This window comes from Magnusiomyces paraingens, assembly GCF_902498895.1.
Source record: "Magnusiomyces paraingens strain CBS 517.90 genome assembly, contig: contig5, whole genome shotgun sequence".
Classification (NCBI taxonomy): domain Eukaryota; kingdom Fungi; phylum Ascomycota; class Dipodascomycetes; order Dipodascales; family Dipodascaceae; genus Magnusiomyces; species Magnusiomyces paraingens.
Window position 1 is genome coordinate 310,218 of NW_022474071.1, and position 15,069 is coordinate 325,286.

Below are 15,069 nucleotides of genomic sequence, written 5' to 3' on the forward strand. Positions count from 1 at the left end.
ACAAAAAATTAAATGTTTTTAATTTTCCCTAATTTATTATGCCAGCTGTGAAGGCGCGTGGTTGCTTGCGAGTGGCTTTGGAGTTGGTTTTCGGTCTGCCAGAACTTTGGCCAAAATAGAATTATTAAACGTGGAGGAAATCCCAACGGCAACTCGGCGTTTAATAAAATCTGTCTTGGGTGTCTAGTTTTGCAGTCTGGACGACTTGTGAGATTATGTCATGAAGGTCGTTCGTGAAAAGGTGAAAGGGGTTCCCAGTGCGAAGGGAAGTTGGGATGAAGTCATAGCATGGGCATGCTGTGAGTATGTGTTTGGGGGTTTCCGGTTCTGCTTCACAGAGCGGGCACTTGTTTTGTATGTTTTCTTCGTTCTTGGTGCGTTCTGCAATGTACTTGGCGAATCTACCATGTCCTGTCTTGAGTTGGATGGCTCCTGACAGAATGTGTCTGGGGCCTTCCATGGCTCTTCTGAGTTGTAGTTTATTGTTGTTAGTTTCTACTTTGTTGTTCGGGTAAGTTCCCTTGTACCATGGTTGGTGGGGGCTATTGGATGCCTTGGTAGTCGCAATGGCGTGTTCATGTTGCCATTGGATGAGGGCCCTGCGCTTGGATGCCTGGGCTGGGCTGATTCTAGGTCGGTTGACGCTGATGATGCGGTTGATGCTGTTTAGTCTGTTGTTTGCTTCAGCAGCTACGCTTCCGCTCAGGAGTTGAGCTTTGGTGGGGTTGTCCCTGTGTGTTCTTGTGGGGTCCGAGAGGCGATGTGCCGCCCTTCTCGCCAGATCTTCGAGTTTAATGTGCAGAGGGAGTACACCTGCTTCTCTGTGAAGTATGTAGATTGGGGTGGTGCGGTATGCACCAAGCATTCTCCGTAGAGCGATGTTTTGGGTTAGTTGGATGGAGTTGCCCATTTTCTTGACGGTGTTGGGGTTGTTACCCCATACTCCCACGCCATAGGAGATAATGGGTACTATACATGAGTTGTAGAGGAGCTTGAAAGCGAATCCCGTGAGGCCATCCGTTGTACCTCCCAGACGGGTGATGAAATTAATGGCTTGGATGGCTTGTTCTTTTTTGAGTGATATGTGGGGTTTAAAGTTGAGCTTGCGGTCTAGTATGACTCCTAGTACTTTGGCTTCGTCTTGCGGTTCACGAAGCGCTTGTTGGCAGGGTACAGGGAGTCTTGGATATCTTAGATTATCTAATAGATAACAAGAGATCTCTTTTTAAAATCACACTTTAAAATTAAATTATAATTTAATTGTAATTACAATATCCATTCGAATGTATTCATTACATAATTTGTTTTTAATCTGCCCAAGTTTCTTAAATTAATTTTTATAAAAATTGCATGCTTGATATATGTCTGGACATTTTATTTGCTTAGTGTGGCGTAATTAATTTCCATAGTCAAAAAAAATTTCTACGATATCGATAAGTCCTTATTTTTGTGCATTCCTTTTCGATTTTTTGTTATCTTTCATCATTTATTTGAGCTTCCTTCAAATCTCAAAAAAAAAAAAAAAAACAATAGCAGTTTTTTCCCCATTTTCCATGTTTTCCGTGTCTTCCGTGTTTTTCGGCCTTTTTTTCGTTTGACCGGTCTAAACATTTATCAACTTTTTGAAAATATAGATAGGACTTAGCCATTACGTTTTATTTGAATTCAGCTTGTAAGTTTATGTGATGACCGTAGTTTTTACTGAGTGTCTTTTAACAGCAGATCTGTAGGAGCCAATAGTTGTCCCTTTATAATCAATAAAAAAAGTTTTAGTGCATCGTCCGTTTCCAGAAATCTCTTGAAATCGAATGAGTTCTCTTAATACTCTCCCATTGGAGGCTCTTCACCAAATAGTTTCTTATGTTCCTTATGAAGATTTTAAAAACCTTAGGCAATCATGTGCCAAGTTACATGATTCCTTAGAGCCCTTATACTGGGAAGGCTGTGTAATTGATTTATCCGACCCTTTTAAAAAACCAATTAGAATTATTAGTCAACTTTTTGACAGTGAATCAGATGAGGACGTTTCCGATTGTTTAGGCTATAATCTTTTAAAAGAAAAATACCAACGAGTCTTTAAATACCCAGTGGTTCCTTGGAAAGTTTTTAACAATCCAGGAGGTTATTCCTGGTTTCCCAGTAAACATGTTTTGAAAGCATATGTTTTTGGGTATTCTAAATATCCCAATGAAGATTGTTTAAAAAATTACCCATGTTTAGTTTCAGTTGATTATATGAGCATGTTATTTTTTAGAAAAAAATTTGAAAGTTCTTTTAATCTACAAAAAATTAACAATCTATATTTTTCACCTCTTGTTAACTTTTCAGGGATTTTCTCTGTTGAATGTTATAAAATAACTGAATTCCCTGATGTCATGAACTCGTTCTCTAATACACTGAAGAATCTTAAACTTTTATTTTCTTTGAGCGACGCAGGAAAAACATTGCTGGTATCACCAGGGTTTGAGTTAAACAATTTGGAAAGTCTTTTTATAGAAACGACTAATGGTGGTCCTTATCTTAAAGACTTTTTCTCACAGTGTTCCAAATGGCCCAATCTAAAAACATTGACCCTGAGTACGAGGGTAATTCTTGAATCGATAAACACCGGTCAAAAAACATTGTACTCAACTCATGAAGAAGTATTGTCGTTACAAGCTATTCCCCATGTCCAAAACTGCCGATTGAAAATTGATATTTGTGAGGCCTCCCGGCTTTTGGATGTCCAGAAACCTTTGAGTGATCTTCCTTATGTGAACGTTCCAGCAATAACCACTCTTGAGATTGAAGATGAGGCCTCACTTTTAGGTTTTGAAATGTTAAATCAAGTGTGGAATTTTCCAAACGCAGAGTTGGAATTATTGATCACAAGAAAGGAGTATCCACAGGCATTGGTAGAGTATTTACCCATTATCTCGCAACACATAAATATTCTGTCTTTTTTCTTGCCGTTTAATTTTGTTTTTTCTCACAGACCAGTGTTTCCTAAGTTTCAAAGTTTGTCGTGTCTTCACTTTCAACCGGTTGCTTATGAAAGTTATGGGAACGTTTATCTCTCTGAGTATACCGATGAAGGTAAAATAAAGAGTTTTCTTGAACAATTTTTATTAAATTTTCGAGAAACTGATCCAAAGAATGAGCTTGAAACTGTAAAAATTATAGAGCCTCTTTTGGAAAAATTTTGCATAGATAAAGACCAGTATCAGCCACTTATTGACGTGCTTTGTGGGCTAACGACAGACTCTAAAAACATGATGCACCTTTTGGAAACTTTTTCGAGGTTCCCAACAAAAGTCTCTTGTTCACAATCGATATATTCTATTGCTGTGAACGAAATGATATTCCGCGATATGATGGAGATTAAGAATTTGAAATATTTAAGTGTCGAAATGAGCAAGGGATTTTATCCATCGCCGTATTTACAGCGTCTTGCGGAAATTCATACTTCTTTACAGCAAATTCGAATGTTTTCAAAAAAAAATACGACATCAATCTCCTTGAAAATTCCATCGTATGCGCCATCAGTTGTTGGCATGGGCGATGAATATTCCCGGCTACAGCAGCCAATCCCTCTTTCACAAAAAGAAACCGAGAAATACATGTATAATGTATTTCCTGACGTTCATTATAAGTATTTTTTTGAGTTTGATGTATCAACAAATGTTGTCTATGGTTATGGAGACCCTGACGTGACGGTAACTGTGATGATCGATTGTGTTATTGATGTGGCAAGGAAACGGAGGTTCTTAAACACGCCGTATCAGCAAGCCTTTATTCCAGAAAGCCAAGTTTCAAAGGATTTAAAGTTTTACAAGCACAATATATATGATTTTGATTTGATGATCAAAGGTCCTAACTTTCAAGGCTGGCTTTAACCATGGTAAAATAGGGTTCCATGATTTTAATGAGTTTGTTGATAGATTGGTAGTAATCAAATTTGGAGAGCAGGGGTTATTTTTCTATTCCTCTTTCCTCAAACAGACTTGCTTAAATGCCTAAATCACGTGAATATTTGTTACAAGTTTATGCTACAATAACCAAAATATTCCTCGCCCTCCCCTTCGCGCGTTCTATTTTTTTTTTTTTTTTTTTCACAACCAAATAATAATTATAAACATCTACATCCCATAACGAATTTCAACAATAGCAATAACAACAACAACAAATCTTTTTTTTTCTCTTTTTTTTTTCTCTTTTTTATTCTCAAAGTCTTATATCACTTCCGAAACCTTGATATTTTGAATTTTTTTTATTTTTATCTTGTATTGGGTTTTTGAATATTTTTTCTAGCCACTCCTTGATACAAATAATAATCTCCAGAATCTCCTTTATATAGACTGTGTAATCCTGTTTCACAGAACATTAATAACACTCGAAACCCTTGATACACACACATTCCCAGCGATTTTCACTAACCAGTCTTTCGCCTTTGTTTCCTTTTCATTTATCTCTATCAGTATTTTGAAGGATACGGCTGTTTTTTTTTATTTTTTTTTTTTTTTCCTTTTGGAATTAGATTGGAAATTTTCTTACCAGTTATATTAATTATTATTACTACTCTTCCCGTTTCAACACTGATATCATGCCAGAACCCACGTCTCCAAAAAACGATAACATTGAAATTGTGATTGCACTGGGAAACTCACGACAAACATATCGTATCCGCTCATCATTACGGTTTGAGCGGTTTTTCGAGGTTTATCTGTCCCGACACCAAGAGCTGGCAGACCGAAACTTGACATTTAGTTTTGATGGCACAGTGCTAAGGGGCTCCGATACTCCAGAATCGATTGGCATTTATAATAAGGCGGTTATTCAGGCCCAACCCATGGGTGTCACCGGTTAATGAGAATGGGATTGGTCTTAAAAAAATATATGCTGGAATATTGTAAACCCTAAGAACAAACACGCAAAATACGTTAAAAGAAAAAAAAATTAATTATAATTTAAAAAGAAAAAAAAATATGAATAAATTCCTACGATTGAATATAATGAATAACGACAAATGACGACGAGATTTTTTTGTTTTTTTTTTCCTATTTTTGTTTTGTTTTTTTTTATTGACATGCTTTTTTACTGTTACAAAATTTGTTATCATTATTTAATTTCACAATACATTTGCTTCTCTTGCTTTAATACCTAAAGATATATATACCCAGACCATACTGCCTGGCCACACTGTTTGATATTGGAAAAGAGAAGTATTGCTCATGAAAAATTCAAGTTGAAGTCACAGGTTTCCTCTTTTTTGTATCTTTAAAAATAAACGCGTGCAGATGTTTATATATAATTCTTTTGCTAACTTAATGCAACTTTGTTTTCTTTTTTACTCTTGTTCTGTTTTATTTAAAAAAAATTTTTGTCATATTTTGCTATTTATATAACTTTCAATATTATATTTCTTCTTTTTTCTTGTTTTTTCTTGTTATAATTATTTCATTCGCTTCAATATTTCCCTTTTTTTCTTCAATCGTACTGGCCTTTCATTCGTCATTTACACCTTGACTTTAGCTGAAGTCACAGTGCTGGAAGACGTTGGTGCAGAAGACCGGTGAGCTCGGCCACTCGACATGCGTCCATTGCTACTGCCACTCCCACCATTCCTGCCATGGTTAGAGCTCAACCGACGTGGCCCACGACCCAACGGGCCTAACAAGGACGTCGATGCGCTGCGCTTGGACCGGATTTTAGGGCCATTGGTTTGTGAAGTTGTTAAAGTCGACTCTGTTGAGAAGGTCGAAGAAGATGTAGACAATCCTGGAGACCCTGTCCGGTGACCTCCATTGTGACCACGCTTAGATGATGTTTTGGAGCGTCCAGAAGATGCAGTAGTTGCCGATACTGCCGCCGATGCTGCTGCTGACTCTGCTGCCGATGCTGCTGCTGTTGCTGCTGCTGTTGCTGCTGCTGCTGCTGTTGTTTGAGTTTCAATAAGCTCGTCAAGTGACGTTGCACTCGTGTTTGTGTACAATGTTGGAGTAGCACCGACTCTGTACTGCGTAAGAATCTTGTTACTGTTGCCTGGGATAAGTAGCGAGACGCGTGAGTTGATGCGCGGTTTAAACTCTCTGTTGAAAGCTGTGGCTTGTGTTTCGGACCAAAAGAAAAGGGTGCACAAAAACTGATCCTTAGGAACAACAAGCCCCTTGTCCCAATCCTCAGGAGGAATTTCACATCGATTCTCTCCTGTTTCTGCAAGAGCGGGATTATATTCAGAAGACATATAGTAAGGCATTGCAATGGGAACCTTGCTTCCATGTGACTGGTCCAGCTCGTCAATGTACTCCCGGAATTGGTCCTCAAACTTTCCAAGTCGTGATTGAGGATTAAGCTCAGTGCCGAGAGGTTCATCATTAGCATATTCGTGGTTAATCGGTATCAATGTCTCTTTAATTTGTTCCCCATTCTCTTCTTTAGTTACCTCCAGATCAGAAATGACGACAGAAGATATATGATTATTTAAAAAGGGTTGTTGTTGTTGTTTTTGTTGAACCTTGACCATAGATGGAATGATAAAACTGGTAGGTCCATTATGGGAAGTGGTAGACGTAGCGGTTTTGCTATTGTTGTTAGTAACAGTATTGTTAGAATTGGTGCCACGCATAACTGGAGTATAGATTTCCTCCTGGTTAGTGGCCTGAGGAGTGAAAACCGTTTGGATTGTGGAAGTACGTTTGGGGTCCAAGGAGTTAAAAGGTGGAATATTTTCTGATAAAACAATAGGTGAGACCGGAAACGGCAAGTCCTTGGAGAAAACGGTTATTGAATGAGACAGTTGCGGCTGTTGTAGCGGCTGCTGTGGCTGCTGCTGTGGCTGGTAATGTTTGTGCTGCTGATGATGGCCAACTGAGTTAGTTGATTTTGGAGTAAGAGTATTATTGCTTCGAAGAGGTGATCCTGTGTTGCTAAGCTTTTCAGCAATAGTTGATTGGAGAGCTTGGATGGAATTAATAGATGGTGCAGTTTTAAACTGGGATGCAATATCTTGTTGTGCGCGAGATGGTGGGAGTGAGATGCGAGGATTCATAACAGTTCGTACAATATCAGCAAAAAGAGTTTCATCAGGTATATTGTTAAAACTTGGAGCACGCGTGTGATGCAATGCTGAGGGTGGAATAGCAATGTTTGGCATGTACGGCACGGTAGCAGAAATAGGAGACACCGCTACATGGGGGTTACCAACATTGTTAGTACTGACAGAAGCAGTAGCAGCAGCAGCAGCAGCAACTACTGGATGGCCCAAGCCATAGGGGAATCCAATTTCTGCAAGATATGCAAGTTCTTCAGCACTACCATTCCCACTAGTCACAATCATTTCTGGAATATGGGCAGAAAGAAGTCCCGGGCCGCCTCCGGGGAAAAATGCAGAGGGAGGCGGAAGGCCAGTTCCTCCAGTTGGGGTGATAGGGCCTGCGCCAGCTGGAATAAAAGGTACTGCATGGGGAGCTCCAGTAGTATGCCCGACATTACCGCCATGTATTGAGCGTGGTGGGGTAACAGATTGGTAAGAAGAAAACATGCCGTTAGTAGAAGAAACATCAGAAGCAATAGGGGAAGAAGAAGATGCGGCTGCGATTTGGGAAAAGGAACCAGGAGATGCAATAGAAGCAAGACTTTCGACAGGAGAATGCTGTTGGGGGTACATGTCATCGACACCGCCAGTGGGGAAGAATCGTGAAAATCCGCGAGCCATAGATGGAGGCTCGTGTAACCCAGACGAACGAGAAACAAGTTTGGAAGTGCTTCCATTATTGCTTGAAGACTCCGAGACGCTTTGTTGGTGAGGATGGGAATGCATGGAAGCCATTGGGCTGCTAGGGAGTGACGCCGAACGCTGGCTAGGTTGTTTGGAAGATCTTTGCTGCTGTCTTTGTGAGGGTTGTTGCTGTTGCTGTTGCTGTTGCTGTTGCTGTTGCTGTTGCTGTTGCTGTTGCTGTTGCTGTTGCTGTTGCTGTTGCTGTTGCTGTTGCTGTTGCTGTTGCTGTTGCTGTTGCTGTTGCTGTTGCTGTTGCTGTTGTTGATCTTGATGCTGTTGTTGATCTTGAGTATATTGTTGTGAAGATGCGGGCTGATTCTTCCATGAAGGTTCGGGAACAAGAACCGAAGTAGAAGAAGATGTAGAAGACCCATCACCATTGAATTGATGATCAAATGGATGGTGCTCTGAACCAGCAAGATTCCCCCAAGCAGGAAGTATATGAGAGCCACTAGCAGCTCCTGGAGCTGCAGCAGGAGTTGAATTTACAGCAGGCTTTGAGTAAAGATTTTGGTGGTGGTGGTGGTGGTTGTGAGGGTGGTGATGATTAGTTGGGAAAGTTGATGAGCCCCAAACTTGGTGGTCCTCAGAAGCTCTGGGACCATGCATGGGCATCCAAAAGTTATTTGGCCCATCAGCAGGACTCATCGCATTTTGTTCATGGTCCTGATAAGGTCCTTGAGACAACGTTGTATTGTTTCCAGGACTATTTACCACGGTAGAAGACGCACCACCACTACCATCACCAGTCGCTTCTTTAGAATCATTATCCCAAGTCCGCATTCCGTCATTTTTGTTGTTTGTGGTATTGCTCTCTTCAATGAGAGAGTTTACAGCTCGGATTGCAGCATTATCTTCACCACTAAGACTATTGTTACGTTGGCCATGATTATCTGATTGTTGTTCGGTTTTAGCCTTTTCCTGTTCTTCACGACGCTGTTTTTCCTCGTGCTCCATTTGAAGCTTTGCCTCGAGTTTAGCCAAACGCTCAGCAGCCTTGCGACGAGTAGCTTCTTCTCGCTCCCGCTCGAGACGGAGTTCCTCTTCACGACGTTTGATTGCATTTTCACGGGCAAGTCTCATGGCATCTTCTTGGCGCTCCAAAGTTTCCGACCGATAAAAGCGAGGTTGGTTGGGCTCATGATGAGGAGTGTGGTAGCGACGGATGGGAGAGCCACCGCGGCGATTTTCTTGGAAATCATCATCGTGGAAGCCAGAGTGGCGGCGTTCATACGTTTCGAGAACATTTTCTGAGCCTCTGCGACCGCCTGGGCCGCCACCAGTGCGGATATTATTACTGTTGCTTCCTCTGTGACGATGGACAAAAGTTTCAATTTGGCCGCTGTGCTCGTTGAAGAGCTCAGGCTTTGAAGATGAGGGGTTTTCAGGGCGATAACGTCGTTCATAATCAGAAAAGCGGTAGCGGTTATCTACCTTTGGTCCGTCATTATCGGTATAATTTTGGTTGTAGCCGGAGCCACTGTTCCAGTAACGTTGGTTGTGCTGCTGCTGTTCTTGTTCTTGTTCATGTTGTTGTTGATGTTGATGTAGATGTAGATGTAGATGTTGCTGTTGCTGTTGCCTTTGTTCTGACAACTCCTGGATTTGTTTAGAGATGGGAACAAAGTTACTAGATACCTGCGGGACTTTCCAGGTGGTTGTTGATGTAGAGGACTTATGGGGGGGTTCATACTTTTTCTGAGAAGATGATGATGATGACGCAGATTCAGTGGTTGACTCTACTGCAGTAGAAGAATTTTTTAAAGTGCTAGTAACAGAAGATGATGATGGCTTGTCAGCAAAGTCCAAGAAGGTAGACTTTGCAATTTCATCCCAAGATATGTCATCATCTTCATCCCAGTTGAATTCTCTGCGAGGGGCATCAGCTGAAAGACGGCGAGTAAGATAAATTCCTCTGCGAAGGAGTTCTTCTTCCGAAATGTCATCATCATCACCATCATCATCATCTGTGGTAGCTGTGGCTGTTGAAGCTTGGGCTGAGGCATTGGACTTTGTGTCCTTTACCGAGTCATCAAATGTAACGTTTTTAACGGGTGCTTGGTGTGTGGTAGAAGCTGGTGCAGTTGTTGTAGTAGTGGTAGTGGTAATGGTAGCTGTAGTTGTAGTTGTAGTTGTAGCAATACTGGCTGAGGTGTCATTACTTTGCTTTGTAACTGAAGTAGTTGTTGTTGAGTTGGTGGTTGCCGCTGGAAGAGTTGCCGACGTTTCATCGGCCGTACGTTTCCAAACAGTAGAGACCACGTCTGATCGAGGGCTTCCGGTTGAACCTGAGGATGATAGATTGGTAGATTTTTGAAATGGGGAGGCCTCACGGCGCATGGTTGTTGCAAGTTTGAATGCACCAGTGGCGGTTGACATGGATGTTATCTGGTGGTGGCTCCTAGTAGACTTGCTACTTGCAAGCGATGCATAAGTACTGACAACAGGACTAGGTTTCGAGACTGAGGAAAAAAAAAAATTAGAAAACATTGATATAAAAATAAGAAGATTTCAAACATACCAGAAGGGCTTTCTAATTTTGGTTGAGAAGCAAATGCATTGGAGGAAGGTTGGTGAGTTGCTGGAGAACTAGAAGAAGCTTGAACCTTAAGGAAGAGTGAGTTGAGAGACTTTGGCTTGATTTGTTTCTTTGATTTCGAAACGGCAAGGATAGATGCTGGGGGTTTTTCTGGAGATGAGGAAGATGCAGAAGAAGATGATGATGATGATGAAATGGATACATTTGCTGCCGGAGAAGGGGAACCAAGCTGAGAAGTTTCCGCTTCTAAGGGAGGTGATGGTGAATCTGCAGGGACAGAACAAGTGGTAGCAGCTAGTAAGTGTACGGAGCCATTGGACGAGGGAACCGGAGCGACGGCAGGAGATGAAGATGAAGAAGAGAATGCTGAAGCTGCTGCGGCGGCAGAGGGTTGGTCCATTTAGGCGAAATGGTCTTTAACAAAGGTTTTGATGGTTGTGGTATTAGTTGATATTTTTGTTGTTAGGTTGCAAGAAAGATTAGACTTAAGGGATTAGATGCTAGGATTGGTTTAGAGCTTTTTTTTTTCTTTTTTTTTTTAATTTTTCAGTTCATTCAGAAATCATAAAGAGAGACAAAGAAGAAAAAAAAAACTTGAATGAGAAAATCAATTTGAGAGAAAAGAAAAGAAGGTTGAGTGGCAATTGGAGAAAAAAAAAAAAAAAAAGGGGGGAGAGGGGATTAAATGGGTGGTTGGATGGTTAGATATATTGGTGGTAGTACTTAATAGTGGAGGTTTGTGGTGGTGGTGGTGGTGGTGGTGATCATTGGTTTGGAGTTTTTTTTTTTTTTTTTGTTAGGCTTAGCATACATACATACATACAACTTATATACCACTTGGTAACTTTTTTTTTTTTTTTTAGCAACCGTTTGCGTTTGCCTTTCTGTTTGCCTGTCTGGCTGTTTTGTGCTGTGAATGTGTTTGAAAAATTTTCTGTAAGTTTGCAGCGGCGGCGATAGCGACAACGACAGCGACAGCAAGACAAGACAAGACATAAAAAAAAAATTAAAAAAATAATAATAATAATAATAAGCCCCCAGAATTTTGAGAGACCGAAATGGCCAGCAAAGTCTCCTTTTTCTTTTTAAACCCCATCAATATATATATATATATTAAACAATCTAAATATATATTTGAAAATTCTATAAATCTTATCCAAAAGTGAGCGAAAAGATAGATTATAATCTATATTACCATACATCTGCCAAAGCACTAAAAGTGCCATAATGTGTGTACTCCATCTACGGATCCGGGTGGGTCAGTTCCCGCATATGGACAAAAATGACACAGAAACTCATATATATGAGGTGCATCATCGAAATAGGTTACCTGGTATTTTACTTAACATGTTGACTCTCTTAATTCAAGTTACCAGAGTCTGACTGAGATTCCTTTTAATCACCCACCAGCCCAATCTCTTTCATTTTTTTGTTCCATTTCATTAGGACCCGGTTATAGCCTCCCCAATATTGTAATGCTCAAGAGACTTTACTCCTCTGCTGCTGCTGCTGCTGCTACTGTTGCTGCTACTTTTGCTACTTCTGCTACTTCTGCGCATCCGTTCCGTGTTGCAGTGGTGGGATCAGGTCCCGCAGGGTTCTACGCCGCGTACCGGCTACTCGAGCGACTCCCACAAGCTTCTGTGGACATTTACGAGGCCCTTCCTGTCCCCTTTGGTCTGGCCAGGTTTGGTGTTGCTCCAGACCACCCAGAAGTCAAAAACTGTCAAGACAAGTTCACCGAAGTTGCAGAAACACAACCTACCCGTCTTCGGTTTGTTGGCAACACCGCCGTGGGCCGCGATGTTTCGCTCCCAAATCTTGTCAATGCTTACAATTCCGTGCTTTTTGCATATGGAGCCGCCCATGAACAATCTTTGGGGGTTCCAGGAGAACAGCTGCCAGGAGTTTATTCTGCTCGCCAGTTTGTAGGATGGTATAATGGCTTGCCATCTCAAGCCGGACTCAACCCTCCCCTCGAAAACGCAGAGGTCGTCACCGTTATTGGTAACGGTAACGTGGCTTTGGACGTGGCCCGTGTACTGCTGTGTGACCCGGAAACAAGACTAAAAGCAACAGATATCACCGAAGAAGCGTATGAAGTTCTTAAACGCTCACGCGTGCGTCATGTTCGCGTGATTGGTCGCCGTGGGTTGCTCCAAAGCGCTTTTACTACTAAAGAGATTCGTGAGCTTGTCAATGAGCCCGGAGTGACCATGTTACCACTACATGAGCGCTACATTGCTCCCTATCGAGCGTTGATCCCCAAACTCGGACGCGTCCAAAAGCGTATGATGCAAGTAATTGAAAAGGCCAGTAATGCCTATGATCCAACTGTGCCAGCTGCAAAAACCTTTTCTCTAGAATACTTACTTTCTCCTAAAGAGTTTTTCCCAGGAACAACCCCTGGACTGCTCTCTGCAACTGAGTGCCGGATCAATGTTTTGCAACAAGACGACCTGACTGCTCCTGCACGCGCAGTGGTCACCAATGAAACTGTGGTTTTGCCCAACGAGCTGGTGTTCAAGAGTATTGGCTACAAGGCCGAACCACTTCTTGGAATGGATTCCCTGGGTATTGCGTTTGATGAGATCCGTGGGGTAGTTCCTAATGAGTTGGGTCGTGTGTTGGTGAAGACCCCTCATAACGGCAAGAATGAGGCTTCCACTCCAAGCAAGAGCCTGTACGTGACTGGGTGGGTCAAAACAGGGCCGACCGGAGTTATTGCTTCTACAATGCGTGAGGCTTTTGAAGTGGCCGATCTCATGGTTGATGATGTGCTTAGCGGCACAGCAAACACAGACATAAAGCCTGGGTACGCCGGGGTTGTTTCTGAGATTGAAGCGTCGACGCACCCAGTGTCATGGGCCGAATGGAAGGCCATTGATCAGGCCGAAGCCGCTCGCGGGGCCGAGATTGGCAAGCCGCGAGTCAAGTTTCAAAGTGTAAGTGATATGCTTGATGTTTTAGGTATTAAGTCATAGGTATTAAGATATAAATTGTATATATTGTTGTAATGTCACAAAGTTTTGTTTCTTTTTTTTTTCTCTCTCTCTCTCTCTCTCTCTCAATATAGACCAACCACAAAGCGCCCTTTTGACCATTACAAAACTGCCAAACAGACGGCCTGAGATTTCTTAATTTTTTTTATTTTTACACCAGTAACAACAAAAAAAAAAGTCTGTTAGAAGCTCCTCCTTTTTTTTTTTGTCACCTTCTGTTATCACTGCCACCACCACCACCACCACCAAAAACTTATAAACATTCTCTCTACACCAATTTCACAATGCTCAGTACAAGATTATTGACGGCCCCCCGCATGGCCACTCTTTCAGCGGTGCGCGCCTTTTCCATTTCTGCTCGCACTTTGAACAAACAACAGCAAACCACACCCGATGTTTTGGAGATGACTGAATCGTATACTCCTGCGGAAATTATTTCCGGCGCACCTGCACATTTGTCTACCAGCCGGGTTGTTCGCATTTACCAAGCTGCCAAGCCGGCCACGCAGAGCGGCACCTGGGGCACCCGCGTTTGGCGTGTGGACTGGGACATTGTTGACCGGGCCAACCGCTGGGAAAATGACCTTATGGGCTATGCCTCGTCCGGAGATTATATGCAGGGCACGGAAATGAAGTTCACCTCGAAGGAAGCTGCTGTGCGTTTTGCCACCAACCAGGGCTGGGATTATTATATTCAGGAGCCTCACACTCGCAAGATTAGACCCAAGAGCTATGCCACCAACTTTGAACACTCTGTTGGCAAGCTTAAACACATTAGAACAAAATAAATTGGGTTAGAAGAACGTTGGAGATAAGTTAATGCATTTAGTTAAATTAATATAAATTTGTTATGAAGTTAATTGAGATTTTTTTTATAGATGTTATTTTAGTCGTGTGTATGATTATGTAATTGATTGGAAATTTTTTTTTTTTTTATTTTGGGTTTTTGAAAAAAAAAATTTTAAAAAATTTTTAGAAAAAATCAGTCCTTCCTTTTATACACAACACACAATGACCGAAGAAGAAACAAAGACATTAAGCAAAAAAGAGCGAAAGGCTCTCGAGTTTAAACAGAAACTTGATGATAAGAAGAAAAAGAAGGAAGATAAGAAAAGCGAGGAAAAACGTGATAAAATAAAAGACAAGAAGCCCCGGCCAAAGAAGCAAGAATCTGAAACTAGCCATGAAACAGAGCAAGAAATTTCTTCTTCTACAACAGTAAAGCGGAGGCACGAGGATGACGACAAATCAGAGAAAAAGCAAGATCAAACTTCACTACAGCCAAAGAAAAAGAAGCGCAAAGGAGCATCTTCCAGCACACGGTTTATTTTATTTGTGGGCAATTTACCCTTCAAGTATAGCGTTAGCGAATTAGAGGAGCACCTCAAGCCATGCAGTCCCGATGTAATTCGGCCACGCGACAATAAAGGCTTTGCTTTTGTAGAGTTTGCTGGCGATGATGCTTCTCGACGTCTCAATATTGCGCTGACCAAGTTGCATCATACAACTTTTATGGGCCGCAAAATTAATGTGGAACTGACTGCTGGTGGAGGTGGAAACACGGTGGCTCGCAAGGATAAAATTAGAGAAAAGAATGCCAAGCTGGATGAGTCGCGCAAGGCCGATGCAGAAAAGGAAAAGGCAGAGAAGGAACAGCGGAAACACGTCAAGTTTGGAGAAGACGGGAAAGAAGCACCAGCAGCTGAGCCAGTTTCTGATGGAATTCATCCATCTCGCAGAAAACTTGTCAAAAAGAATTAAGATAGAACAGG

At 41.8% G+C, this 15,069-nt stretch overlaps 7 protein-coding genes across 7 annotated transcripts; 5 read left to right on the forward strand and 2 right to left on the reverse strand.

The window, feature by feature from the left end:
- Positions 1-160: 160 nt before the first annotated feature.
- Positions 161-1,293, reverse strand: SAPINGB_P005747 (uncharacterized protein; the record flags this gene model as incomplete). The annotated part of the gene is made up of 2 exons (XM_032000461.1): positions 161-1,181; positions 1,271-1,293. The coding sequence occupies 2 exons, from the start codon at positions 1,291-1,293 to the stop codon at positions 161-163; spliced, it is 1,044 nt and encodes a 347-aa protein (XP_031856352.1).
- A 515-nt stretch (positions 1,294-1,808) lies between these two features.
- Positions 1,809-3,875, forward strand: SAPINGB_P005748 (uncharacterized protein; the record flags this gene model as incomplete). Its single annotated transcript, XM_032000462.1, has 2 exons — positions 1,809-2,121; positions 2,329-3,875. 2 exons carry the CDS (start codon positions 1,809-1,811, stop codon positions 3,873-3,875), a joined length of 1,860 nt encoding a protein of 619 aa, XP_031856353.1.
- A 707-nt stretch (positions 3,876-4,582) lies between these two features.
- Positions 4,583-4,846, forward strand: SAPINGB_P005749 (uncharacterized protein; the record flags this gene model as incomplete). The annotated part of the gene is made up of 1 exon (XM_032000463.1): positions 4,583-4,846. The coding sequence occupies one exon, from the start codon at positions 4,583-4,585 to the stop codon at positions 4,844-4,846; it is 264 nt and encodes an 87-aa protein (XP_031856354.1).
- A 648-nt stretch (positions 4,847-5,494) lies between these two features.
- Positions 5,495-10,695, reverse strand: SAPINGB_P005750 (uncharacterized protein; the record flags this gene model as incomplete). Its single annotated transcript, XM_032000464.1, has 2 exons — positions 5,495-10,218; positions 10,278-10,695. 2 exons carry the CDS (start codon positions 10,693-10,695, stop codon positions 5,495-5,497), a joined length of 5,142 nt encoding a protein of 1,713 aa, XP_031856355.1.
- A 1,075-nt stretch (positions 10,696-11,770) lies between these two features.
- Positions 11,771-13,279, forward strand: SAPINGB_P005751 (uncharacterized protein; the record flags this gene model as incomplete). Its single annotated transcript, XM_032000465.1, has 1 exon — positions 11,771-13,279. The coding sequence occupies one exon, from the start codon at positions 11,771-11,773 to the stop codon at positions 13,277-13,279; it is 1,509 nt and encodes a 502-aa protein (XP_031856356.1).
- Positions 13,280-13,581: 302 nt separating this feature from the next.
- SAPINGB_P005752 (uncharacterized protein) lies at positions 13,582-14,085 on the forward strand (the record flags this gene model as incomplete). The annotated part of the gene is made up of 1 exon (XM_032000466.1): positions 13,582-14,085. The coding sequence occupies one exon, from the start codon at positions 13,582-13,584 to the stop codon at positions 14,083-14,085; it is 504 nt and encodes a 167-aa protein (XP_031856357.1).
- Positions 14,086-14,308: 223 nt separating this feature from the next.
- SAPINGB_P005753 (uncharacterized protein) lies at positions 14,309-15,058 on the forward strand (the record flags this gene model as incomplete). The annotated part of the gene is made up of 1 exon (XM_032000467.1): positions 14,309-15,058. The coding sequence occupies one exon, from the start codon at positions 14,309-14,311 to the stop codon at positions 15,056-15,058; it is 750 nt and encodes a 249-aa protein (XP_031856358.1).
- Positions 15,059-15,069: the final 11 nt, after the last annotated feature.